Raw genomic sequence first — 27700 nt, forward strand, 5'->3', positions numbered from 1 at the left:
GGAATCTCCTCAATTGACCCTAAAAAATGAGAAATATAAGAAACGGACTCTTCATGGGTCATGCTTCCGAACTACTTTTTGCACCTAAAAAATTGGTAGAATCTATTTTTTAGAGGTTTGCCCAACACACCCTCCAAGCCTCAAAATGCATTTTTTGAATCCAACATTAATCCAAGAACCTGTGTGGTGGCACCTTTAATTTATGGTATTTGCTAGGGACCATCGCAGAAGGCATTTCACAGGTTGAAATACTTTGACATCCTTGAACACTGATCCCTCAAAATTCAGATCCCCGGGCTATCCTTCTCTGGCTGGCCCAATACCACTGATCGTCGAGGGGGACCTGTCTAACACCATCACATGGGCATCTAGCAATGCTAAAGGACCGTGGAGGAATCAACACCTCATCATGCAAATCAAGGACCTCGTCCGTATGATCAAGCCCACGCCTAATGAAATGGCAGATCATCTAGCGAGAGGCGGAGTATTGTTGGACTCTATGTTGATCTTTACGGATTCCGACAGAGTGATTATTGGGAATGTGTCAATGTAATTCATATCCTGTGATTTTCTTTGTGATGATGTAACCGTGGGCTTTAGGGACAACTTGTAGTTGTCCCCAGCCTGCTCTTTTATTACTCAATAGTCATCTTAAAAAAAACCTGCTATAAAATCCTCTGTTTGGTTGCTCAAAGCAAGGAAACTCCGATGATCTTTCACTCATATGCCCAACGCATGTTCGGTTTCCATTTTGTATTGAAACTTCCTTCGACTCCCAGACATCTTCCTAACATCATAATTGCACTTTTTCCTACGTGGCGCCTACATACGGCAATGTTCCCTCCTATAAATCACCAAATCTCACTCTTACACTCATAAGTTGTTCACTTAGGACCTAAAGCTTAGGCTCTGATACCATTTTTCTGTCATGCCCCAAACCACCACCATATAGCTTGGAACATAACAACACCACATCCCTGTAAAGGGAACTCTACAGGCATGCAAGGCTAACCGTGTAACAGAACTATGCACAGATCCGTAAACCATCCATAAACTGTTTAAGCAAAATAATCTTGAGTATCAATCTCTCACCCTCATTCCCAACAACTAAATGAATGAATAAAAACCATGTCGAGAAATGGTCCAATTTTTTGCTTTTCCAAAAAAAAAAAAAAAAAAACCCATGTCTATCTAGTACCCAATCAACTCAAATAAATAAAAATCTTCCTCGTAATTTCCCTCGCTACTCCAACTTCGCACTGAAATCAAGCCTCGAGATCTGAAATTTGTAAACTACGGGTGAGCCAATGCTCATGTGAAGTAATAAGAGGTACATTAACAGATGGAATATCATGCAACAGAGAGAATCAATAAAACAAGCAAGAAAACTATGGGTTCGATCATAAGAATGTGGTCAACTGTAAAACAATACAAGGTTCCATAATGACGACAAGCAAAGTCCAAATAATGGGTAGCTTAAGATCGATGGTCAGAAGATATTTCAATACAAATGTCAATGACAGAAATCAGTACATCTCGGGCTCAAACGCTTAGTTTATTGTTTAGAATTCAGTTGTCGACAGTATCAGTGAATTATGCATTCCCCACTGACTGGGTCCAGAATTGGCCAATGTTATAGTTCAGAAATGTTTAGTCTTGCCAATGTATAATGCGTGCCCCACTGGCAGGGTCCATAAATAAATCTACGCTTTCTGACGATGTCAATAACCAAACAGTTCGATATTCAACGTGAGTTTCAGTAATTGAAAATACTGAGTTCTATATAATAACGGATCAGAAGAAGAAATAAAAGGGCTATACGCATACACAATCAGATTTCGACGTCATACCGGGTTCAGAATTCAATGAGGATACAGATACCAGGAACTTACTTGTAGGTGGGAAACCACAACAATTTAATTTCATAAAGAGGGCTTTGGGAACAATCCATTAGAGTAATCCCTTATTACTCACCTCGATCAAAGGTCCAGTGTCTGTCTTGCAATCGTTCCTCAGCCACCTATGGAACGATTGATCCAAAATCTAGAATCCCAAAATAAACTCACGGATTCTAGTGGGTTCGGGCGCTCGACCAAGGTCTTCGGGCGTTCGATCACCTCCTTCGGGCGTCTATGAAAATTTCTCAAAAAATCGATGCTCTCTGGTATGGAAGTCACGTGTATTCAAGAGTCCAAAACCTCCTTCGGGCGTCTGAACTCTTATGTTCGGGCATCTGAAATTGCGGGGTTGGATTTTTTCCCAAAGTCACGAATTCCAGATTTCTACACGATTTCACCATAACTTCCAGGAACTATAACTTACTCGTTTGAACCTCGATTCGCACGAGGTTGGATCCGACGGACTCTATTTGACATGAGGATTCCATCGAACCCAAATTCATGCATCAACACATGATGAGCGAAAATCAAAACGATAACTTTAAGTTCTAGGTAAAAAGTTATAAAATATCATTTTCCCAAGCCATAACGGATTGATGTTTAATTCGTTGGGGATCCAAAAACAAAGCGATCCGCAAGGAATCCGAGATCAAAAATGTAGATCGTTTCAAACACGATTAAACATCAAAATCTCCCCCTTCTAATTATGCTATTCCACTTTTAGGGTTCTCTAACACTAAACTTTCATCTTAGAACATAGATCTTACCTCGATATGCGTTCTTCAAATCCTGATCTTGGTTCTCTCCTTCCATACAAAATTCGCTCCCCTGGGTTGAACAGGATGTTTAGGGTGTGGTTTAGTATTCCAAAATCTCCACTAACTTGTATTTATAGGCTTCTTAATGAAGCCCTAATCAATTTCTAACTATATAAGCAAAAAAGCTCTCTCTTAATAGAGGGGACGAAATTTTCAAAGTGGGGTATTTTGGGGTATTTCGGCTGGTGTACGTGGAAATCAGGCTCATTGAATCCTTCTGACGTGAAGTAGATCAGCCCCTCTGCAGTCATTGATACGCCGTTGGCTGTCCCAAGTAATCGGAAGGGGCGGACGTATCACTTCCCTAAAAGAAATATGGAACATATTATCTGCAATGTATTTTGCCATCGCTCATATCTCCAGGGAAGGTAATCTTGTTGAAGACAGCTTGACAAATTATGCTTGCGACACAAGCATAAACAGTCTATTGGGATTGGGTGGGCCAGCCTACCGAAGGATTCTAGAGGAGCTACTACATGTAGGGGTGTAAACGGATCGAATTCGAATCGGATATGGCTATATCCAAATTCAATTACAATATACACTATCCGAATTCGGATTCGGATTCAAATTTGACGGATATTTAATATCTATTACCGAATTCGTATCCGTCGGATATTGTTCGAATTCGGATATTATCCGTATCCGTTTATCCAGTAAAGCCGAACATTTTATTGCACACTTGATCTTTCTTCTTCTTCTTACTCCTCGAATAAATTTTCCAAACCCTAAAAGCATACCTCTAACTTCTCTTCACAATAAAATATATGAGATCCTCTTCTTCCTTTTAAAACAAAGGCAGAGAGAGAGGCTGTAGGGATGGATGATGGTGTTGGTAGTGGTAGTGGTCTTTGGGTTTTTTCTTTCTTTTTTTATTTATATGATGGAATGGGTTTGCGCAATTTTGAACAGGGGATGTGGGAGTGCTGATTGTGGAAGATGAAGAGAAATGGGGATGGAGATGAGAATTGGGTTAAAGATGGAGGTGACTGGCGGTGATGGAGGTGGCTGTGAGAAGATGGAGAGGGACGGCGGTGGATTTTGGTGGGGTTGGAAGCACCAAGGAATGCCGAAGATAGTGTCTCAGCCTCCTCCTTTCTCCTCTCTCTTACTTCTCCTTGCAAACCTTAGAAGTCCCCTCTTTTAATTGCATTTTGAGTTTTTATATAACCCTAAGTTGGAAAATTGATCTGAGCCGTCCATTCACAATCAATGACTATGGCCTTTTTGCTCTAGAATTCTCTAGAAACTATGGCATCTTTCAATCACCATCATCCATTTGTCTACTTCATCCTACAGCCCACATTTGTTGCTTCATAAAGAAGCCATGTCAAACTCCAAGAATGCCCTTAAATGAGAGATTACTTCATTTCCTACCCAAAACACTTTTTGTTTTTGTTTTTTTCTAAAAAGAAAATTCACTTTTCTTTTAGAAACAAAAGATAGTGTGTCATTAGACTCATTACTAAAAATAAATATTAATGATATTATTAATAATAAATAAAAAGGATTTACTTCTCAGATTCGGATGTTAAAAGGATCGGATATACCATTTACCAGATTCGCATCCGCTAAGAGCCGGATATCTCATACACTGATTCGGATAATATCTGCTTAAAACGGATCCGGATAATATCCGCTTTAAACAGATTCGGATGCGGACGGTAATCGGATTTTCGAATATCCATTTACACCCCTAGCTACATGCGAACTGTGTAGTCCTTATATAAGTAATAAATAATGTATTTTTTCCAAGGGAAAAGGGGATTTACTGTTAAATTTTCCTTGTATTTTGGATTAGAGGCAAGGTTTTATGTCTTCATCTTGTGTCTTATATTCTTATTAATAAAATTTAAGGTGCCACCCCAGGTTTCTTGATAGATTCTGGTTTCAAAAAAAAAAAAAAAAAAAAAAAACAGAATACTAATTTAAAGTGTTTAAAAAAGCCATTCCAAATTTTTAAGTTTCAGGGTCCTACTTTCTCCTCACTCACAATCCTTTCTTCTCCTCTCATGGTTATATAAGATCGTTATTTTTAGTTTATTACTACCATTCTATGCCTAATTTTTCAGGGTTCTAATTTCTCCTCACTCACATTCCCTTCTCCTCTCATGGTTATCTAAGATCATTATTTTTAGCTTATTCCTACCATACTATGCCTATTCCCATTATTGCAGGGCAGCAAAGCTACAAGCAAAAGATGAAACTAATGGAAATAAATGAAACCAATTAATGGGCATGTTAGTTGGCAACCAATGATCAATATCTAATGATTTTATGGATATCTGAAAAATAAAAGATTTCGCATTACTATAAGTCAGATTATTCAATTTGACAAGAAACAGAAACATCAGCAGTGAATCGAATAAAGAACTGTTAATGAATGCATCACTCATAGAATGAACATAAATTTTGGTAGGTATTCTGAATGACCCGTCTTTATGTGTTCTGTGAACATTAACACATTATAACTAAACAAAACTCCTCCGCGATCAATATTTAGGTATTCTGACCTAAATGTTAAATAAGGGGGCAATTCATCCAAGAAATGAAACTTTCTGTTTCTGAAGCACATTCCCAAAGCAAATCTTCACCCATATCCGACAATCAATCATCAAGTATTCTAATCAATATGCTAAAATGAGGGTTATTCATTAAACAAATGAAGATAGGTTTGTAGTTTATGCAGTACATGCCTCTAAACAAATTTATAATTACTTCCAACAAACCATTATCTACGTTTCACAGATATGATGGGTTTTTTGCAATGTATGATACTTGAATTGACATAGTGAAAGGGCAAAAAAGTGGCATGAGAAAATCTTCTATATTTTTTTCTAAATCACACAAATACAAAGAATCATACCCATAATGGACTCAGTTAACAGAGCTTGTAATTAATCATCATCACCATTCCATGTCAAAAGCATGCAAATTACATTGCAGATCAGGAAACATAATTTGAATTAATAGCCAAATGAAAAATCCATCAGCAATGGAGTATATTTAGTACAGAAGCTTCTTGGAAGAAGCATGTACAATACAAAAAAGAAGAAAAAGGCAAAAAAATTGCTACTGTTTTAGAACATGCAGTCTCTGATTTCTACCAACTCTTTTTTTTTTTCACCTTCAACCAACCACATTCTAGCTCACCCATATATGCCTTCGAGCAGATAAGGTCCTCCTCATACTTAATCACATATTTCTTTAAGAATTTATTCTCAGTCAGATCCAGCATATAAATTAGCTCTTCCTCCTCCCTAACCTCCTTAGACATCAAAATCCTCCAAATTGTAGTTCTTGGAATAACACTAGCAAGCATCAAAAGCTTTGGATGATATGAAACCATAGAAGGCTTCCATTTGAGCTTATTCACAAAGAATCCATCCCGGTCCTCATTTTCTCTCCGAGCATGTCAAGTACATTGGCATCTGCCTGAAAGCATCAAAGATTTCCATTTTGGACCACCCTAGACTGTTAAGCAACTCCATTTTTGCATCCTATGTCGATTTGCTCATCGAGCTCATTGCATGAATTGCCAAGGTAAACATACCAGCTCCACATTCAAAACCCTTTTTTTGGACGATGTCTATGGTTTCTCTCAATCCATCCCGGTCCTTATGTTTTCTCCGAGCATGTCAAGTACATTGGAATCTGCCTGAAAACACCGAAGATTTCCATTTTGGACCACCCTAGACTGTTAAGCAACCCCATTTTTGCATCCTATGTTGATTTCCTCATCGAGCTCATTGCATGAATTGCCAAGGTAAACATACGAGCTCCACATTCAAAACCCATTTTTTGGACACTGTCTATGGTTTCTGTCAATGCATCGGGTCTCTGCATTAGAATTCCCAGCTGGGTCATGATTAGATAAGCAATTCTTGAAATGGGGACACCGTATTATTGCAAAAGGGAGATGTTTGGTTGCATTAGCTTCTCAAGATCACATGAAAGTAGCCATTTCGATCGTTTTAAGGGGTGTTAAATTCTCATATGTCTGAACACGACTTCTAAGAAATTCGACTGAAGGAATGATCGGAGACTTAAGGCGTTTGATCAGAATACCCGGGTTCAAAGTGATCAGTTCTGTCCATAGTTTTAAAAATCCCCTGCATCACCGTGGACTCCCCTGAGTCGACTCCCTTTTACACTATCCGTGTTCCGCGTTTTGTACTTCAGAGTCAATAAAAACTCCTTTGACTATCCCGAATTATGACCGCGTCAATCGAGTACTCAGCTGCGTCAACTGGGTACTTGTCTGTGTCGTGCTTAGTCGACTAGGATTTTCTTCGGCCGTGTTCCGCGCCGCATTCGCATTTTACTCTATGAGCTTCAAATTGGAAAGACTCAAATCCTGGAAGATTGCTTTTGGGTTTGAGGGTTCTATCCGCATTGGAATTGAGGAAATGAGGTTTGAATGAAATGAGATCAACAATCTGGGACATGGTAAAACCATGTTTTTCTTTCAGAAATTCAAGGACTGAATCTGCCCCCCCCCCCCCCCCCCCCACCTCACCTCTCTCTCTCTCTCTCTCTCTCTCTCTCTCTCCAAATGTCAATTGTGATTGGAGCCTCTCTTAATGTTGGTTGTGGGTATTTACCTCAGAGAGTAGTGGTGTAAGTAGTCATCAGGGAGGAGACAAGCACTGGATTTACCTAGAACTTACTTGGGAGAATAGTGGTATGTAGTGTTTGGTTGTCAGCCTCGGAGAATAGTGGTAGGGGGTGTCATTACCAATATAAGGAGAGAGAGAGAGAGAGAGAGAGAGGAAAAAACACCATTACTAAGAAATTCAAGCGAAGTACCAATTTTTTTTTGGATTTTGGCTTCAATTTCATAGGGAGGGGACAAGGGTGACATGTCAGCAGCCATTCAATGATTAACTAGAAGGCATCCTTGGGAGTCTCCATGGATTTCAATGCTATATTGGCAACCAAACAAGGAATTTTGCTGACATGGCACCCAAATGCCAAGCAAAATCCCTAAGCCTCCCTGGCTTCTATCCAACCAAACACACCCAAGTGGGGTAGAGAGCTCCTTCTACGAGCGATAACCATTTGCAATGGTCACTTAAAACGGTAGAATAGGGGTGGTTGGGGGAAGTTTTGGGGTGAATATATCAGCTCCCTTAATAAAGTGAAGAGTGCCATATAAAAAAAAGGAGTGTATCATTCCCCATCTAATAAAAAAAATCATAGGTTTTCCTCCCTAGCATAATTTTTTTAGAGAAAAATACAGATACACCCCCTGTGGTTTGGCCAATTTCCACTTTTAACCTCGTGGTTTGGAAGTTACCAACGACACCCCCTCAACTTTCCATGGGTTTTTTTAACGTGGCTGAGTGGATGGAGAGGGGGAAATGGCTATACTGCCCCCATCTTCCCCAACTAAAAATTAGGGTTTTCAACTCATTTATTTATCAACACAAACCCTCGATTTAGGGGTTTTATTTGTCTTCATTCACATCATTATCATGATTTGCACAAAAACCCTAATATTTTAGGGCTTTTTTTGTTTTTATCAATGTTTTTTTTTCTTCAAATGTGGGTTTGATGTAGCCATGGGGTGGGGTTTCATTATCTGTGGTGGAGGTGACGGCGGTGGCCAGAGATGGCGAAGGTGGCGGTGGCGGTGGCCGGAGGTGGCGACGGCGGCGGTGGGAAACGGTGTAACCCTAATCCCTCTGCAAATGGCTTAAAACCAGTGATAAGGGTATTTCTGTCCTCAAAATATTAACCATGTTTAGTTTTAGTCATTCCGTCAGGTTAAACTAACGGACCGTCAACAGCAGGGGTCTACTTTAAAATGTCATAAAGTTGAGGGGGTGTCATTGGTAACTTCCAAACCACGGGGTTAAAAGTGGAAAATGGCCAAACCACAAGGGGTGTATCTGTATTTTTCCCGTTTTTAAAAAAAAATACATTAACTACATGAAAGTTTCATTATAGATGTTGAAGAACAAAAGGGACAAGAAATATTCATCACAATGGCAATTAGAACTTCAAATCATCAAGTTTGTTCGAGGCTAGCATTACCTTAACCAACAAAAAGAAATTCAAGAACAGGAGGGAATCTTAAAAGGGAAAAAATACAGGCAAAGTTGCTCCATGATTAGCAGGTTGTTCTGTAACTCAGTATGGATCAGTTTTTCAAAATGCCGATGGGGTGAAAATGCAGCTAAAGTGAATCTTAGTTGACTTGGTTGATGCGGCTGAGTACTTGGTTGATGCGACTGAGTAATCGGTTGACGGGGTCATAAATCAGGAGAATCAGAGGAGCTTTGATGGACTTTGTAGGACAAAACGCGGACTCGGACAAGAACACAGCCAAGTTAAAAAGAGTTGACTTGGGTGAGTCCATGATGATGTGGGGGAGTTTTGAAACTATGGCATGGATTAAACATTTTATGGAATTGAAGGGGGTAATACAGAACAAGCTTGAGAGGGGGTAATATAGAACAAGTTTGAGATGGTTTTTGTCTACTTCAGTTTCCATTTGCTAGAGTGCTAAATTGTTGCATAGGTTGTCATAAGTTTGAGATGGAAAATATTCCTTTTTTTCTTATATTTACTTGAAGGGTAAGCTAATCTTGGAACTGATATTAAGTGAAGACATCTCTCTCAAGAAAGTTTTGGTAAATGCTTCTAAAAGTAAGTAGGTCTGGGAAAGTTGTATTGACTTATAAATCCCTACAATAAAATATTTTCATGATTTAACATTTAAAAAAAAAACATTTCCAATATGAAACTCTAAAAGCACAATTTTTTTTGCATGTATGTGCTTGTGTAGAGAACCTTAAACCATCCCAAGTTACAGAAGATCAGATAGCAACTGGGTATAAATAATAGAAAAACCAGAACCCATTGATATCAAGAAACAACATTCTCTGTAATATTACTCCTAAATTCCTAATACACATACATATCTGTGTATTTGCATGTAGGTGCTTTGTAGATAACTAGTGTTGAGTTCATTCAGCAAAAGAGAAGGAACATACAAGGAGACAAATTCAAAATGCAATTGCTTCTCAAAAATACTCCCAAATCGTTAGAGAAGGAAAAATGGCGGAAGATTGGCAATGCCCCTATTGTGTCTATCACAATTTCGGCTGGCGAGTTAGATGTCGAAGATGCTCGAAAGCTAGAGTGAAATTGACCTCTTTAGCTAGTTCGTCTCCGGATGGTAGGAGTTGGCCTTTAGGGAGTTCTAAGCCTAACCGAGGTTCTGGGGTCGCTCTGCTCTCCTTGTCAATATCTAAATTTCAGATGGCGGAATGAATGTCGCTGGTGTCATCGGGTCATATCCCCCTCAAAGTGGGTTCCCCGTGCTAGCCCCCCTCCTAGGGTAGATCCTTATGGTGATGAAGGTGATTTTTGGCCCGATTTGGGTAAAATCTATCACTTTAGAAGCTCAGGAAGTCCTCTCCGGTCAGTCTCAGGCAAGGAGGTGGATACTCGAATGAGGTTACAAGTGCTTGTCTAATAGGGAAATTGAAAAATCATAAAGAGACATTGGCGGAGATTTGGAAATGGGCACAAAAGTATTGGGATATTCCATCTCTTCATTACCCCTCGATATTGGCAAAGAATGAAATCTTCTTTATGTTTGAATCAGAATCTCAGGCATTAAGGTTACTTGCCAAGGGTCATGAGGCTTTGGGAAATCGTCTAATCTCCCTTTCACCTTGGAATAAGGACTTTATCCCAGGTGAGGAACCTCATTGAGTTCATTTTTATGGTATCCCTTTACATGCTTGTGCTATTTCAACGGTGGAGGCTATTGGGGATCTTTTTGATAAGGTTGTAGAGACCAAGATGGAAGGCAAAATTCAAAAAAAAAAAGAAAAAAAGATGGAAGGCAACAACCAGGATTGCATGAGCTTTGTCTCGGCCAAAATTCTAACCCCTCGTTGGCACCTTCCTAAATCCTGTTTTCGAATCAAACTTCTCGATCAAACCCATACTATTGAGATTGAACTACTTATCTCGAACCCCGGAGCGCCGAAGGAGTTAGTTCAGGGAATCAGAGTTTCCTGCTCCGGCGAACCGGCGAGTCAAGCAGGGATTTCAAATTTCAAATTCTCTAATCCTGGGTGCGGGGTTATCGAGAAAGGAAGTCTTGTCCCAGGATCCCCGTTGACCTGTCATGCATCTCCTAAGTCTAGTCGAAAGGTTGGTGGCTGGGAAGCTTACCCTAAGATAGTTGGACGAAACCCAAGAGGCAGGAAATTGTGACTTCCGAGTCCCTATTGGTAAGCAAGGTGTCCCAAAGTTGTGGGCCAAGTGGATACACTATCACCATCCCTCAGTGATGAAGGTTCTGGAAAATGCTTTGGCCTTAGCGCATGGATCGAGGAAGAACAGATTATCTAAGGCTCTCAAATCATTTGCTCATTTGGGAGGATTGACCCCTGTCTTAGTCATGGATAGCGGTTAGATCCATAAAATCCTTAAGCAAAGAAAAGTCATATTTGGGGGATTGTGTTTGTGATGACAGATGTCATTTTAGTGCAAGAAATGGGCAGTGACGGCTCCTGTAGCTTCTAGACTATCAAGATTAGATTTGTTGAAAAAGAAAGTTCATTTAATTCTCGAGTCATTCGAAGTATCTAGGTTGTGGGGCCCAGGGACATGTTTGGGCGGTTACACTAATCCTCATAGAATAGCAGCAATGAAGACAAGATTATAATCTGTTGGTATTCCTCATCAAAAGGTGAGTAAAATTTTGCCTGGCCTCTCCTTCTTCCTCGGACGTTCGCACATTTAAGAGAAAGCGAAGGGAGATCTCCGACTGTTCACAATGGTTTCAACACCGTCGTTGGGCTAGAAGCTTGAGATATAATGAAGCAAAGGCTTCGGTGAACGATCCCACTTTAGCTGAATTGGTTAAAAGAATTATCAAATTTCAGTGGAAGCAATTCCAGGAGGACTACATGACCCATGTAGAAGAACTCTATCCTTTAACAGGCACTTACAATGTCAAGGACAATTCTGGTTTATAAGCTTCCTTACTTCAGAGGGCGTCTGGAATATGAAAACAATCTGCGACGTTTTGAATGGGAGGCCAAGCAGATTCTTTGCATCAAGAAGTTAACGGAATTGATAGCAATCTACTTGAATCCGGTGTAAGAGGCTCCGATACTGCAATTCACCTCAGACTACTGGCCTAAAGAATTGGACTTGGAGTTACAAATTGGGATCCTAATGACGGATTTGAGGAAATGTGCTTAACAATTCAGACCAGCGATAACTTATTTTGATGTGTGGTTGGTTCAATTTTCTCTTCGACAATTTGGCTTTTGGAATTATGGAAATAGGCACAGAGGGATGGAGTTAATTAATATTTGATACTTTAATGTACAGTAAGTCTGTAACTTAGGGTTGGACAGCGTCGCCTGTTGCTCAGGGGTTGGTATAAGAACTATACTTCTTTTGATGTTCTCTGAACTATGAAATGGTAATGTTTAGAAATGGTTTTAGTGTGGTGAAGGTTTACCTCTTAGCTTGGTTGAAGATGGACTTGAAAAGCGAGGGCAACAACTGAGAAGGACTCAGCTGCTATAACAGAAAGTCGATTCTCCATGCCTAGAGAGACCATGGCTCTCCACTCATTGAGACATTGCTTCCTGGAGACGTTTCTAATCAATTAAGTAATGGATCACGAAGACTCTGATTTTAGAAAGGTGCTGGTGTTTTTGGAAGATGGATAGTTGTACTTGTTGAATATATATGGTGGACTCATGGTAGCGCAGGACAAATGTTTGGGCATGGTCATGAGAGTAGGAAGTAATGGTCTAGTTTACTACTGTTATTTTATTGGTCAGGGTATGCCCTGGCCAGTTTTTAATTGATACTTTGTAATGTCAGGTGGGACTTTTGGTCCCTACTGTAACTTTCTTGGTATCAATAAATACGTCAATTTTCAAAAAAAAAATGCAATTGCTTCTCATTCCATGATAATAGCGTCACAAGGTTTTCTTTTTGCCTTTTACAATTCAAGAAATATTTCCAATAAAAATAAGTGGAAATAAGGTTCAATCTTCAATGAACTCATCCCTAAGGCAGGATTGAATCCTAAACACAAAGAGGGGAACACAAAAACACCCTGATTAGCCAGAGAATCCCTCCAGTGTTTGTTGCATCCCTGAGAGTGTGAAATTACCTGAATTTCCCTTCACCTCCCAAGGCAACAAAGAACTTTGATTATCTTCCAAGAAGTGTCAGTCCTCTGTTAGCGCAACAGATGACATTGAGGTAACCTTCCCCAATGTAAGGCAGCGGTTCACACTGATAACAAATTGAGAGCTCCTACAACCATGGCAAAGACATTGGTGTCAGTACTCACTCATAGAAGAGTTGGTCAAACCAATAACCATGACCTCACAAGGTTTGATAACTTTGTGAGTAATAATTGTTTTATTATACACTATCCACAATTAATAGAAGACAAAACAAAGGATTTACAGTGCAACAAAATGAAAGAAAATGAAATTGTTTTCTCTTCATTTTTTTGGAATGAACATAACGAAGAAAACAGCGGAAACTACAAGGAGACCAAGGGGGTCACAGCACAAAATAAAAGAAAAACAAAAGACAAGCAAGAATCTACAAGAAGCTACAAAAACTAGAGATCCTGAGGGAGGGATAATGTTTTGTACTCTTCATTTAATGTTTTGAGCTAACACCACTTGGTAATGAAACATTGAGGTTCACAAATCAACATAGGAAAACCATAGGGAGCAACTATGAAGCATGGATACGGGTACGGAGTGCGGGTACGACACGACACGGGAACGTGGGTACGTGATTTCCCAAAAAAACGGGTGCGGGTACGTTCGGGTACGCTGAATATAATAATATATTTTAATATTTTATGATATATTTATAAAAATTAAAAAAAAATTGGAGAGCAATCAAATAATAATAACATCACCAAAATGAAAATTTCTAATATTACTCTTCATTTCATAAGTGATTAAGTTCCATATTTCATAACATGAGGCACCAATACATCATTCATTAGAAAAAAAAGTTTGTCGCCAGTGTGTTGACCAGTGCTTGACAAGATGAATAATTTTTAGAGACCAAATTATGAGATTTTTTATACGGACTTTTGGGATTTAATAATGTTTGGACATGATAGATTTTATGAATTTTTAAAATTTGAAAAATACCCCACTGTTTGGAAGTTACGAAAGGTAAAATTTTGATCCACCCCTTTTTCTTCGAATTTTGTACTAGAACAGGAGAGTTGACTTTTTTCCCTTTTAGATTTGGGTCTTAAAACTATTTTTAATAAATCCAAATGGGGGGTATTTCGTTATTTACATGTAAATCTTAAGTAAATGGACAACAATAAATGGTGTCGGTTTACATGTAAATACTAAGTACAGTAGAGGAGAGAAAAGACGCAGGAAGGATTTACACCAGATGAGAGAAGCAAGATGTGTTGGGTACGCGTGGGTGTGCACCCTAACCGCACCCGACACGCACCCAACAACCAAAACTAGGGTTGCAACTTGGGTCGAGTTTTACCCGGCCCACATCAGCCCGACCCGAAAAAGGCATGGGTCGGGTTCTAAGTGGTCGGGTAAAGAGCTGGGCCGGGTTTAAGTTTCCAAAACCCGAGTGAGTCGCGGGTCGGGCCAGTTTTAAAGGTGGAAAACCCGACCCGACCCGAAAACCCGCTTTCTTTCTGTTTTTTTATTATATAAAATTATAAGAATGAAAAGAATAAAGCGATACTGGAATACAGCCACCTAACGCAATTCCATTTAAATATAAGAGTTATATTACATTATATTCCGGCATGAAAGGTTGCGTGTCGAGTAAAGACTAAAAAGCTAAAATCCCTTATTATATTATAATCTGGTATGTATGACACGTTGTCTGTGAAGTAAAAAGCAAAAACCAAAAGCAAAACCCTTCTTCCCCAGGTAGAGAGAGAGAGAGAGAGAGAGAGAGACAGAGAGAGGTAGGTGCTTTGACAGCTTTGTTTTTTTGTTCTCTACCAGTTGCTTTAAATGCTCAAAGCTTGGAAGGTAGAAGCAATGCATGCCTTGAAGCTTTCACAAAACCAAAATCCCCTTCGTTTGATTTTTGATTCATGTTCATCTTTACAAGAGCTAGTTTTGATGGGTAAATGGGGAGGGATGGTATTGTGAAAGGGTGGAAAGGGGTTTGAAAGGGGTTTGTGTATGCAAGGGAAGGGATGTATCATAGAAGCACATGGTATTGTTGGGCAGAGTGAGAAAATGAAATGGATTCTAGGTATTTTAGAATTGCGTGTGATATTTTCATATGTTGAATGGATTTCCTTTTCTGTTTATCGTCTACCAATATTTTTTTAACAAGATCAGATGGACTTTCAGCTTCCTAGAAAAGCTAGTGAGGGTAAATGAATTTGTGGGACTGCATCAATTTTATCTGCTGCTTCAATTCTAATTTCAAGTATTATTTGCAGCTTTGGATGCGAGAATGAGGAAAACCCGACCCGGCCCGACTCGGCCCGAGAAACTATCTCGGGTAGGGTCGGGTTTATGAATCCCGGGTTTTTCCAGAAGACACCCGGCCCGGCCCGGCCCGAGATAGTTACTCGGGTAGGGTAGGGTTCCGGGAAACCCGAGCCGCCCGACCCGAGTTGCAACCCTAACCAAAACTGGGTTTTTTTTTTCTTTCTAAATATGGGTACGTACCCAGGGCGTACCGGCACCCCATACGTGTCGGCTACGGATACGGGAGCCCGGGAGAGTACCCGTGCTTCCTAGGGGAGCAATACTGAGAACTAATTGATGAAGACAGCATGCATGCCATTCCATAACAGATTAAAAAATTTGCAAACAACCAATAACAACCCAGTAAAATATTGAAACTAGTTAACCTTTTGGTTTAAATTTTAAACCTTAATCAGGAACTAATCTCCCAAATTAGTGTGTAATAGTCCATAATAATCAAGGTAAATAACAAGTAAAATAGAACGAGTGTGGGCATTAATGAATATCAATAAAAGGTTCAATAATTCTAGGATCTACGGGTGAACAGAAATTATTGGTAGGGAATGTAAAGGGCCAAAAGATGAGAGGGTGACTTGTTTGGGCTCCAATACGGAACTAGGTACCGGTTCCTTCGTAGATCTAAGGATGTCACCCCTACACACAAAATTCCACTCTACTTTGTCTCACTAAAGTGAATTGGTTTCGACTTTCGAGAGCATTCCGCTCATTTTTGGTGACTTTCACTTTCAACCCGATTCACCGCCTACGTGCCCTTTACGCCCAATCATTCCGAAGAACACTTGCCCCAGGATTTACGGGCTGTAGAAGGTATGCGTCTAGAATGCACTGGTACCGATCCTCACGAAGACGTCGTAACTCGGTCCCGTCTATCCATGAACAGTGTGTCAATGGGCGTCCTCGCCAACGAACTAGATATCTACTATGCGATCCTCACTGAATCTCTGTTGCCCTGATATGCATGAACTCCTCTGTCTCATCCTCTACTGATGAGCTCAACATGAAGGGTAGCGATGCAATATCACCAGTCTTTAGCTCGTCTCCATGTGGTGCAAACTTAAGGTTCACGGAATTTTGGGAATTCAGGAGCATAGATATGGTTTCTAGCTCAATTTAATAGCAACATGCATTCCCAGAAACCAAATAACAGCACACAATAGTCAATAAACATCAAAGATCTTCAATGAAGATTCATAGCCTATAGAAATTGCATCAGCAAAGAACAAATCAGACAAGGAAATCAGCTCACAAATCAATAATAATTAAGTATCTAAACAAGTATGTCAGTCAAACAAATCAGATCTACATGACAAAACAAACTACCAAATATGACCCAAAACAAATCTAGAAGGGATACTGGCATAAGGGTGTGTGTTATGTATGGAATGTAGGGGTCAGTTGGTCAAGGAAAACAAAGGGTTGTAAAGTATGAAAGAGGCTCACAGGTAAAACACGGTAAACTGTAATGAAATAAGAAAGTAAGGGAAATTTTTACTAAAGTAATGCGTAGGGCCTCAGACTTCTTCATCAAGATCTAGAGAAGAGGAGAGACATAAATAACTACAATGAAGAAGAGGAGTTGATCTTAGAACTAGATCAAGATTAAGAAAAGAAAGAAGATCAAGATCAAGATCAACCAAATGAGGAATGAAGCTCGACGGAGAAAAGACTGGGGTGGGAGTTGGCGGTTGGGGGGGAGGGGGGGCGCAATTTATAAACCCAACAGGGAACGATGGAGTGAAGAGGAGAGAAAATGAATTTAGAAAGTAAGAAGAAAGGGAATAAATGTAGAATGTAAATAGAGAGAAAAGGGGAGGAATAGTAATAGAGGAGGGGAGATGAGAATGTGAATAGGAAGAAAAGGGGAGGAATAGTAATAGAGGAGGGGAGTGGGAAGGTAAAGAAGGTAAGAAGATGGTAAAGGGTGAGGAGGAGGAAGGGAAGGAATGTTGATGCGTGAGAGAGGGGGAGGGGGGGAGACCTTGTGGCCAAGGGGAGAGGGGGCATTTTCTACAATTTTCAAAAGTGTATTTCTTGGGGTGTTTAGGAGTATATATGGCTTGAGACTTCAGCGGTGGGCCCTAGTTTGGATCAATACGTTGTAAGTAAAAAAGATATGTAAAGTCCATAAAGATGGGTAGGTGGGTCGAGGTAAAGGCTATGAATGTGTGTATATGATGGATATTGGAAAGGGCAAGTGGCCCATATGTTGATGAGGACATCCCCCACATCTAGGATAAATAAAACATGAATCATACATAACTCTAAATAAATCCTAAATAAAATAGAAACAAAGTCTGTCCATAAACAAATAAATCCTAATGGTAGATGACATCAATTCTCCCTCATGTGGGAAGAACACAACTCCATCAAGTAGAAGTCTGCTCGTGTTAAAACATGACCTCCCGAAGTCGCATATTTGCACCACATTCAACCACAAAATGCGACCAGAGAATGTCCTCGCCAACGAACTATGTATATCCAGTAAAATCTTCAGCAGATCTTCATCATCAGAATGTCCATGATGTAAACTCCAGAAAATAACAAAGCGATGATGAGAGAATCCAGCAAGTCGCCAAGGTATGTCTGATAAATGGCCACAATCACAAATCGATCTCATTGAAGGATTGTCGTCTCTAGAATCCTCATGCTGAAGGAATGGTCTTTCCCATGCGGATCAGCAGCCACCTTATACTTCCCATTACTTGCTCGTAGTCACACTAACACCTCTTGCAGTATCTGCTGGATGTGTTGAATTAAGTCCAGGCCTCGGCACTACCTCTCTAAAGGTAGGATAAAGGGGAATGGTCAAAAGGCGTGGAATGGGGTAGCCATAAATAGTTTCAAAAGATGAGTTTCCAATAGAACAGTTAATGGAGCTATTGTAAGCAAACTCTGTCGGCAGCAAACACAAATCCAATTGATGGGGTCTTTCTCTAGATAAGCATCTAAAAATATTTCCTAGGCTATGATTGATTACTTCTATCTGTCCATCCATCTGAGGATGATTATTGAATTGAAGAGTAGCCCCCAATTTGCTCCATAAAATTCTCCGGAAATGACTCAAGAATGTCCTAATTACACAAATCTATATGAAATGAAACACATTGGAGACCCTAACATCAATGGCAAAGATGGACTCGACCCCACTAACATTCCTGACCAATAATGTAACAAAAAAGTTGAATCTACTAACGGGTCGAATCATCTTCCATTGCATCACCTCACATCCTAACTGGAGCCAATCCTTACCGCCGACTGACATGTAAAGTACTAGGACGAAATGATGGAACTATAGGTTGCAGGTCCTCAAGGGATCTAAAAGTAGATCACTAACAAGCTAGCTCAAATTTATACTCACTCAACAATAATGTTAGCCCTTTACCTGGGAGCCGAGTATCCGCACTCATCATAGCTAAAAATGTCAACACATCCTTCAACGGCCTAGGGACATACCTTATGGGAATTAACTTAATTTCTTGTCATCCTTAATGAAGGAATATGCATTCTTTTCTCCGTCATGAGTGGTCTTACGATTATATTTCATAGGAGCCCAAAAGAACACGGGAGAGTTAGCATCTCAGTTGCTTCAACTTTTCTACCATCATAGTGGAGACTAAGTTCTCAGTAATTCCACTATTGATGATAATAGTGCATGACTTTCCACTTGCCATGCCAATGGTATGGAAAATAATATTTCTCAACCAGTCACCTGTCCCTAGAATCTGAAGAGATACTACATCACAATGAATCACACAAATGGTCCCCACACAAAATCCCCACCAAGACTAGCTTCAGCATGCTCTCACGCTCGTCCGACACCTCTTTTTTTGTTTTTTTGAAAATTGAAAATATATTTATATACTGAAATCGTTACAAGAAACAAGGGGGACCAGGAGTCCCCCTGATTACAGCATATACACGGCATAGAACAGGTTCTTATGCCCAAAAAGCCTACAGGAACTACAAAGAAAAATTACATATCCCACCAACTACCAACATCACCAAACCAGTTGTATCTTCACCCAGAAGCTCATATAAACATCTCATAAAAACCTTTCATGTGCCCTTTTACCCTAGCAAAAATAGAGATTAACGGAGGAAAAATCCTCGAGCAGCAAAGGACCAAAAGTCCCTCAAGCACACTTAGAAAATCTCAATAAGCGTCCACTGTTTCGCACCAAATGCATGGTCAATCACTAATCAGATTGATTGTTCAATACAAACAACCGAAATTAACGAAATAGCCTTTAATTAGACTTTATAGAAAGTAAATGAACTTCTTTAATCTAGTATGTTCATAGACAACAATACTAAAATGATTGAGAGGGACCATGCAACGCTTCGCTCTAACCACTATTTGGCACTAGATGCATGGCCAATCTCTAATCAAATTGATGGTTGAATACGAACAACCGGAATTAAGCAAATAGCCTTTAATTAGCCTTTATAGAAAGTAAAGGAACTTCTTTAATCTAGTATGTTCATAGACAACAATAGTAAAAGGATCGAGAGGAACCATGCAACGCTTCGCTCTAACCACTGTTTGGCACTACATGCATTGTCAATCTTTAATCAGATTGATTGTTGAATACAAACAACCGGACTTTAAGAAATAGCCTTTATTTAGAAAAGGGGAGGAGGGGATTTATGCTAAGGGTTTGGGGCCAGAAGATCCCCAAATCCTATAGCCACCCACAACCTGTTTTTGTGAAAGAAAGTGCAAAAAGCTGTAAAAGTACCTAGTTTAGGGTTAGCGGTGCTCTAAATCCTCAAAAAATGGCAGAACTCCGACATCTGGTGGTATATCAGAGGGAATTTCGACAGAACTCCGATACCCAGTAATACAGCAGAAGAGATTTCAGCAGAAACTGGTTCTTGAAATCTCTCCAAGCTTCTCTCACTTTCTCTCTCTTTCTCTCTCTAGGGTTTTCCAAAACCAAAGGGGGAAGGGGGGTGCGAATACCAAAGAGCGAGGGGTGCTAAAACTAAAAGGGTGAACTTAACCAAAAGGGGGATACTAATGCTAAAAGGGGTGTATTGACCAAAAGGGGGGTGGACAAACGAGAGCAAAAGCATGTGGGATGAAGAAGGGAAGAGAAATGAGAGGGGAGGGGGTCCTTTTATAGATTTTTCTAGGGAAATCTAAGGGGGGGAGTCCCCTGCGATTTTAGAGTCCATAGGGACTCCTCCCAAGGACTCTAAAATCGCAGGAGGTCCCACGTCCCGGTTTGGCTTCCGATTTGTGAATATTGGGTTTCAGGGTTCCATAATGTGATATCAGGCTTCCGGAAGTGGATTTTTGGGTGCAGGAGGGCTGGTGCACCTCAAAACAGTTGTTTCGGTGACCCAAATTGATCTCCAATTGACAAAAAATGGTTCCGAGGAGTGAAAAAGTAACTTTTGGTAGTTCCTATATGGTTTTTGGTGACCAAAAACACGATAATTTACCCTGGTTTGCTGGTAAATTGTTTCTGGTTTCCAATGAAATGTCTTTGGTGGCCAAATATGATCTTTGATTCCCGATGAGTATTTCTTGGTAACCAAGGGTGGCTTCCGGTTCCCAGAAAATGATTTCTGGTGACAAGAAGTGGTTTCCGGGTCCTGTAAATGGGTCCGAGTTCCTGAAAGTTGGTACCGGGTTCCCGGTTTTTGGCTTTGGTTTGTGGGTGGCTTGACAAGTGGTTTTTGGCTCTGCGAAGGTTGTTCCTGGTAGTCAAGGTGGTTTTCGGTTCCCAGAAAGAAGTTCCTGGAAATGGGTTCCGGGTCCTTGGAAGTTGGTACCGGGTTCCCAATATTTGATGTTGGTTTGTGAGTTGTTTGGGAAGTGATCTCTGGCTTTAGAAAGGGTGTTCCTGGTAGCTAAAGTGGTTTCCAATTTCCAAAAGGTGGTTTCTGCTGACCGAAAGGTGGTTCCGGTCCCCAGAAATGGCTTTTGGTAGAGCTTTTGCGTAGTTTTGGTGTTAGGATCTTTAGAATGTTGTGTTTGCTGGAAAAGCGGGTGCCGAGCTATCTTGCTTTATCCTTGGGACCTTTGTTTGACCATTTTATGGCTCTTTTGGAAGGTTTTTGGTGAACTCGGATGGTTCTGGATGCAAGCTTGGTTGCAGGTTGTCTTGGGTATTGGGTTTATGGGTAATTGGGTTGTTAGGGGGTTTCGGTAACTTTGTGCCCTAGAAAAACCTAGAGAAATACTGAGAGAGATATTGAGAGAAAGACCAGAGAATCTTCTGGGCTAATCATCGTATCCGTCATTGCAGTAACCTATTCATTAGTCCCGTCTTGACAAAATGGGGTGCTAACCATCATGGAGGGCAACCCTAATAAATGTGAAGGGACATTGACATACACCAAAACAGAGAACAAGATTAGAGTAAACAAATAGGATAACAGCTATACCCTGGCAGGATTGGAATGACTTAATGCTCGGTAACAACTAGCGAAACGCTCTACGGTAGACTCTAAAACTTAGGACAACTGTAAGATTCCTAACAGACAAGAAACAACTAGTTGAGACTCTCTCAGGACTTTTAATGAACACCTTGAGGGCACTAAAAGGACTCTTTTTGTGATATCATAAAAGATTCTCTTGGTACTTCTACCGAACATCTAGAGGGCATAAAAAAGGACGCTTTTAGGGATAAAAAATATAAGCTTTGATACCAATTTAATGCAAACTCGGGGGTTCAAAAATCATCTCAGAAGAAGCACAAGGAGCAATATTGGGAATTAATTAATCAAGAAAACATGCACACAATTCCAAAACAAGTTATAAACATCCAATTACAACCGAGTAAAATATTAACACTACTTAAACCATTTAGTTCAAACCTGAATCAAAAACTAATATTCAAAAATCAGTGTGTAATAGTCCACAATAATTAGTGTGCAATATTACACTATAATCAGCAAATAACAAGTAAAATAGAGGGAGTTTGGGCATCAATGAATATCAAATAAAAGGTCCAAGAATTCTTTGATCTACAGGTGAAACAAAAATTGTTGGTGGGGAATCTAAAGGGCCATAGGTGAGAGGGTGACTGGTTTGGCCTCCAACGTGGGACCAAGTAGGGAAGTAATAGGGGATTTAGGGGCTGTGGAAGGTCCTGAGGGAGGACTAACTAGCTTTAGATGTGCAGCAGGGCGATTGACGGTGAGATCGTGGGATAGGTAGGGTTGGGTAAGTGAGCCAACAGTATGGGATCAATCCACATGCGCACGCGGCGCGGGGGTGGGAGGCAGGAAACCAAGTGAGGTGGCATCGCGGGTGGACTGGCGAGGGACAGGGGAAGAGAAGAAGAGACAGGAGGATAGCAAGGAAAGAAAAGGGAAGGGGAAGAAGCTTACCTAAAGGAGGGATGTGGGGAGGTGAAGTCCACGGTTGCACAACAACTGATCTTGTGACGTCCAGTATGTGAAGATATGAGGATGAGAGAGAAGGCGAGAGAGATGAGGGAAAGGGTTGGGGGTGCGTGGGGGAAAGTTGTAGTTGCACGTAAGTTGTGGGTTCCTTTTCTCTCTTTTCTAATCCTCTTAGGCTCTGTTTGGTTAGATGAGATTTTAGTGGAAGTAGTAGTCAACAAGGAGGTGACAAGGGTGGGATATGTGTAGACTTGTCAAGAGAAGATTAGAGGGAATTTTGGGGAATTTGGGTAGTGTGTTTGGTTAGATGTCAAAGCATGTGGGAGAATGGAGGGGTGTCATTAACAAAATAAATAGTAAAAGAGAGAGAAAGAGAGAAAAAAGTAATGATTACACATGGCATATCATACTCTACTCTTCTCCCCTCTAAAATTTACCAAAAACAAGGTTTGGCATTGGAAAAGTAGGGGAGGGGACAATCCCGCCACATAGGCGCCACCTAAGCAAAAAGCTAATAATGATGTCTCTTCCATGTCTAGTGGTCCAATGGGATTTGAGCTAAAAAATGACAACTTGGTATTTCATATTCCTAGAAATGCTCAGCCGTCTTCCCTACTTTTTGCAACCAAACAGAGCCTTAGGGTTTGGGATAGGGTTTAAATAGTTTGGGGGTTTAGGGAGTTGGGTAAAGGGTTATGGGTTTTGGGTAGTGTGTGAGGGTATATTGGGCCATGGGTAGTGATATAGACATCCCCACATTTAGGACCAATAAAACTTAACAAATAACTAAAGCATAACTAAAATAATGTATATGAATAAAACAAGTTAGTAAATAAAACTATGGCCTAAATCACATCAATAACCAATCACAGCCACCACCAAGTGCTGACTCAATACCACCCTAGTGTCTCCAGAACAGTAAAAGATGATTTTGTGATTCTCCATGAGTTACTGAGACAATAAAATAATAAAGATTCGATATAACACTGGAAAATTTTGCAAGTGGAGTAAATTCAGTGTGGTTTTGGTCTTCAAAAGTTAGTTACGCAATGTGAACCTATTTTACATCAGTACGGATAAGAGTGTCAGAATCCAACACGAGTATCGAGTGTCGGATTTGGTCAACCTCAAAAAGAAGGAGAAGTGGATTCGGCAAAATATTTTAATTAATTCATTTTTTTTGAAATAAATATTTAATTAATTCTCAAATTTTATTTTTTTATAATTTACATAATAATATGGTTATAATAAGTAATATATTGAATGTTTTAATAGATTAAGTAGATATAATATTTTATTTCCATTTAAGAAACTTAATATTAGGATGGGTAAAACTCAAAACGTGTGGTGATTGTAAAGTTGTGGTAGCAGTATTCAAAAAATAACATAAAAGCAACCTAGAAGTGTCTCAGAGAATCTTGATGTATTGGAAACCGAGACGTGAAATGGATTCATCACCCATTTAGAAGAATCCATGTAACAGCGATATGAACAGAAGCTCCTACTACCACTTGCAGTATCTCAAACAGCATGATAGACTATAGACAACAACTCGTATCACTCCTTAATGTGCAGTGTTTTGTAAAGAGAGAAGAAACAATAATAATATGCTCAAAGTTGATCAACATTAAAATTGATCATTAAAAATGTATTGATTCCTTTTTATTCCATACCTATAAAAAGTACAGAGATGTGAGGCATGTTTTATGATTGGGCATGTAGGGATTTTGGCCAACAGTTTGGAACAAGCAGCTTTAGATGATTCTTACTAAAAAGACTAGAAGTTTACAACTAAGAGAAGGTTATTCAGCAGGGCTTTTGGAACAGTCTTAACTAAATCTTATCAAGGAAAACTCTTCTAAATTCAGCTTAGTCACTAAATAAATTGTTGGTGAGTAACAACTAACAGCAGACAAATCTATCTATCCCAGGTCCCAGCACAGACAAGTAAGAAGAGGCTTTAAGCAATAGATAGGAAATGAAATAAAATTTATTTTCCGAAGAATTAGAAAAGGCTGATACTAAAACCAAACAAATTGAATAAACTTAACACGTTGAAGTGCAAGAACAAGATATTCTTTTCCAGCCCTGTGAAACAAACATTCTACAATTTATGAGTCCAAGTCTAGTCCTACAATTCTCATCATACCTTGGTACACCTCAAGTATTTCAGGAACTTTCTCTTGGTACTTTGTCATGAATCTTTTCAAGAAGTCCTCCTCTGTTAAAGACAACGCCGTATTTATGCTCTTCTTCTTTATCAGATCATTTGACAGCAGAATTCGTAGAACCGAACATCTTGGAACAATCCTTTTCTCAAGGCTAAGCAAGAGAATATTTGGGCTCTTTGAAAGATCTGATGACTTCCAACCCATTTCATTCACAAAGAAATCCACCACTTTCCTTATTTTCTTCACTGATTTCATCATGCAATAGGGTTGCAATCTAAATGCTGATAGAATCTCATCCTCAGACCAACCCAAGCTCCTATAAACCTCCAATTTCCCTTCCCAACTGGATTTGGTCATCCCCGACATTGTGCAAATTGCATAAATAAATGCCGAACTTTTAGTATCAAAACCCATGCCCTTAATCATCTCTACTGGGTTGCTCAATCGATCGGGCTTTATCATCAGTACATTAGGTTGAGATACGATAAATTTTAAAACATTCGATTCAGGTACACCAAGATTAATCAACATTAAGATATTGGGTCCCATTTGATTTTGGGGTTTTAATAATAAAACACGCGTGGCACGTCTGATAACAAGGACGATATCATTGTTGGTGTGAAGGTAAGTTCTAAGGAAATCAATCGAAGGGATTAATCGATTTTCTAAGCTTGAACATAAGAGCTTTGGGTATGAAGATATGACCTTCCCAAGGTCTGGGCCCACAAGGCCCATACCATGGAAGAACTCAATTTTGGGCTTTAGGGTTTTGTTTGGATCAGCCAAGAGTACACATGGGGTTTTGGTAATGAGTTTTGTGATGTGGGTTTTTGTAAAATCAAGGCTATTGAAAAAACTAAGAACAGAGTCTGGTTTGAGTGAGGTTTGGAAATGGAGTTTTTTAGAAGCTACAAGTGCAGCTTCTGGTGACAACCCACATGAGTTCATGAGGTAAGAGACTGCAAAAGATGGTTGATTTATGTTATTTGGGACTTTGGAAAAGGATTTGGGAGATGGGTTTTGAAGAAAATAAGCATTGTTTGTTGAATCTTTAGTCCGGAAAAGGAGCACGTTTCTGTGGAGAAAACGAAACATTTACTGCAAAAGAATTAAAGGGTTTTGATAGAACTTACAGGTATAAGAAACTGAGAGGGAATAGAAATGCTTTGAAGCATGGGCTGCTTGAATGGGTGCAAAAAATTACGAAACCTAAAAACTTCAACAGCTCGATGGTAATTGGTAAGTACAAACAGACAAAGACAAAGCTCTATGCGAATTGTTTTTCCCTTTAGCGGTAATGCACCAACACCGCTTTTAGATCGTAGACGCTCGATGTGAGGTCGCTATGTGAAAGATTTAGGGCCGTTGATCCTAGCACCCAATCATAGCATACAAATCCTTACTGTTCTAAAAGATGATAAATTCACCCGGCTGCCCCCTTTAACCGTCTCTGTTTGGATGCAGGTGTTACCTTGTAGAGTGGTGGTATCAGTAGTCAATAGGGAGGAGACAAACATTTGATTACCTATAATATACCTTGTTGAAAAGTGATGAGTAGTGTTTGGTTGCCAACCTCGTAGTGCAGTGGGAGAGGGTTCATTACCAATATAGAAAGAAGAGACAGAGGGAAGAGAGAAAGAGCTGCAAAATTTTCCAAGCCTCTTTTGAGAAATTTGGAGGGGACATTGATACCACGTCTCCAGACATGCAATTATTACATCTAAAACTTGTTGGGTAGTCTCCAAGGATTTCGATGCTAAATTGGCAACCAAACATCATAAAGTTACCAAAAGTTCCTTTTTTTTTGTTTGGGAAATACTTAAGGATGTCAGGCATGTGGCAGCTAAATAGTAAGACGTTAATTCTCTGGTAAGCAACTGGATACCCAATGAAAGACATCTCTCTCTCTCTCTCTCTCTCTCTCTCTCTCTCTCTCTCTCTCTCACACACACACACACACACACACACACATTAACAAGAATGAACATGTCCCCTACGAGTGTGGGTCTCACCTAGTCCCATACCTAAGCAGGCCCCCACTCAGGAACGTAACATTTCAATTCTCGGTAGCCCTTCCCACATGTCGCCCCTTCCGCAGCGGCCTACTTTGTGGCAACTTCACACTAGCTTTTTAGTTGGTAGCCCTTTCCAGGCAGTCCTCTCCATAAGTCACTCCTTCCGGATGTGGTCGCTGCTCTCATACCAAACGTTAAGTACATAATCAATACGCCAAAAGCTTCAGAGCTATGGAACGCGCTAGGCTAAACCCTTTAAGTCTGTCCCAAACCTGGCTAGTTTCTACCTCGTCTCCTACCTAAGCAAGCCCCCCATTCTTTCTTTGTTGATTTCATTTTGGAAACCCTAGATTCCAGCTCTTTGTGTTTGAGCATGACAAAAGAAGATCAAAGTAAAACCCATCCATTGAATGAAAGCAATATGGATAGAGAATGAGAGAGAAGATTTTATCATAGACAAGTTAGGGAACTAGATCTCATGAGTCTTGGGAAGGTACGGAGGGCTTGAGTCCAGGATAGGAGTCTTCCTTTTCATGAGATCACTAAAAGTAAAAGAATCAAAATCTTGGACAACAGAAAAGAATTGTGTACTTTTCCAAATATACCATTTCATAATAAAGAGTTAAGTCCATTATTTAAAGACGTAAACTAATTCAACTGGCCTTGGCCATTGATCTTGCAAGGCCACATCCACCGTTAGGATTAATTCGTAACAATTAACCCATATAAGATAAGCAGCTAATCATGATACGAACTTACATGAATTATCTTGTGTGCAAACCCAATATTGTTCAATGGATTACGCTCTTGAAAAGAGAGTAGATGGTTTAAGGTTCTGGTGGGGTCACATTGTTGGAAAATATATTTGGGGTATCTGATCTGTGACTTAGTCGAACCCAAAATATGCAACTCAAAGCGAAA

The 27700-nt window shown here is 39.9% G+C and overlaps 1 protein-coding gene across 2 annotated transcripts; it reads right to left on the bottom strand.

Annotated features, from left to right (window-relative positions):
* Positions 1 to 1124: 1124 nt before the first annotated feature.
* LOC143887423 (uncharacterized) lies at positions 1125 to 26040 on the bottom strand. Of its 2 annotated transcripts, XR_013254172.1 has the most exons (3): positions 24743 to 26040; positions 12882 to 13027; positions 1125 to 1279 (listed from the first exon to the last, which is right to left on the bottom strand). XR_013254172.1 is itself a non-coding variant. In XM_077391509.1 (2 exons), exons 1-2 carry the CDS (start codon positions 25857 to 25859, stop codon positions 13002 to 13004), a joined length of 1143 nt encoding a protein of 380 aa, XP_077247624.1. In that variant the 5' UTR covers positions 25860 to 26040; the 3' UTR covers positions 12639 to 13001. The 2 variants fall into 2 exon arrangements, 1 of the variants encoding a protein (XP_077247624.1); XM_077391509.1 differs by lacking the exon at positions 1125 to 1279 and having other exon boundaries at positions 12639 to 13027.
* Positions 26041 to 27700: the final 1660 nt, after the last annotated feature.

This window comes from Tasmannia lanceolata, unplaced genomic scaffold, assembly GCF_043159265.1.
Source record: "Tasmannia lanceolata isolate RefF3 unplaced genomic scaffold, GAP_Taslan_0.1 ptg000012l, whole genome shotgun sequence".
Classification (NCBI taxonomy): Eukaryota; Viridiplantae; Streptophyta; class Magnoliopsida; order Canellales; family Winteraceae; genus Tasmannia; species Tasmannia lanceolata.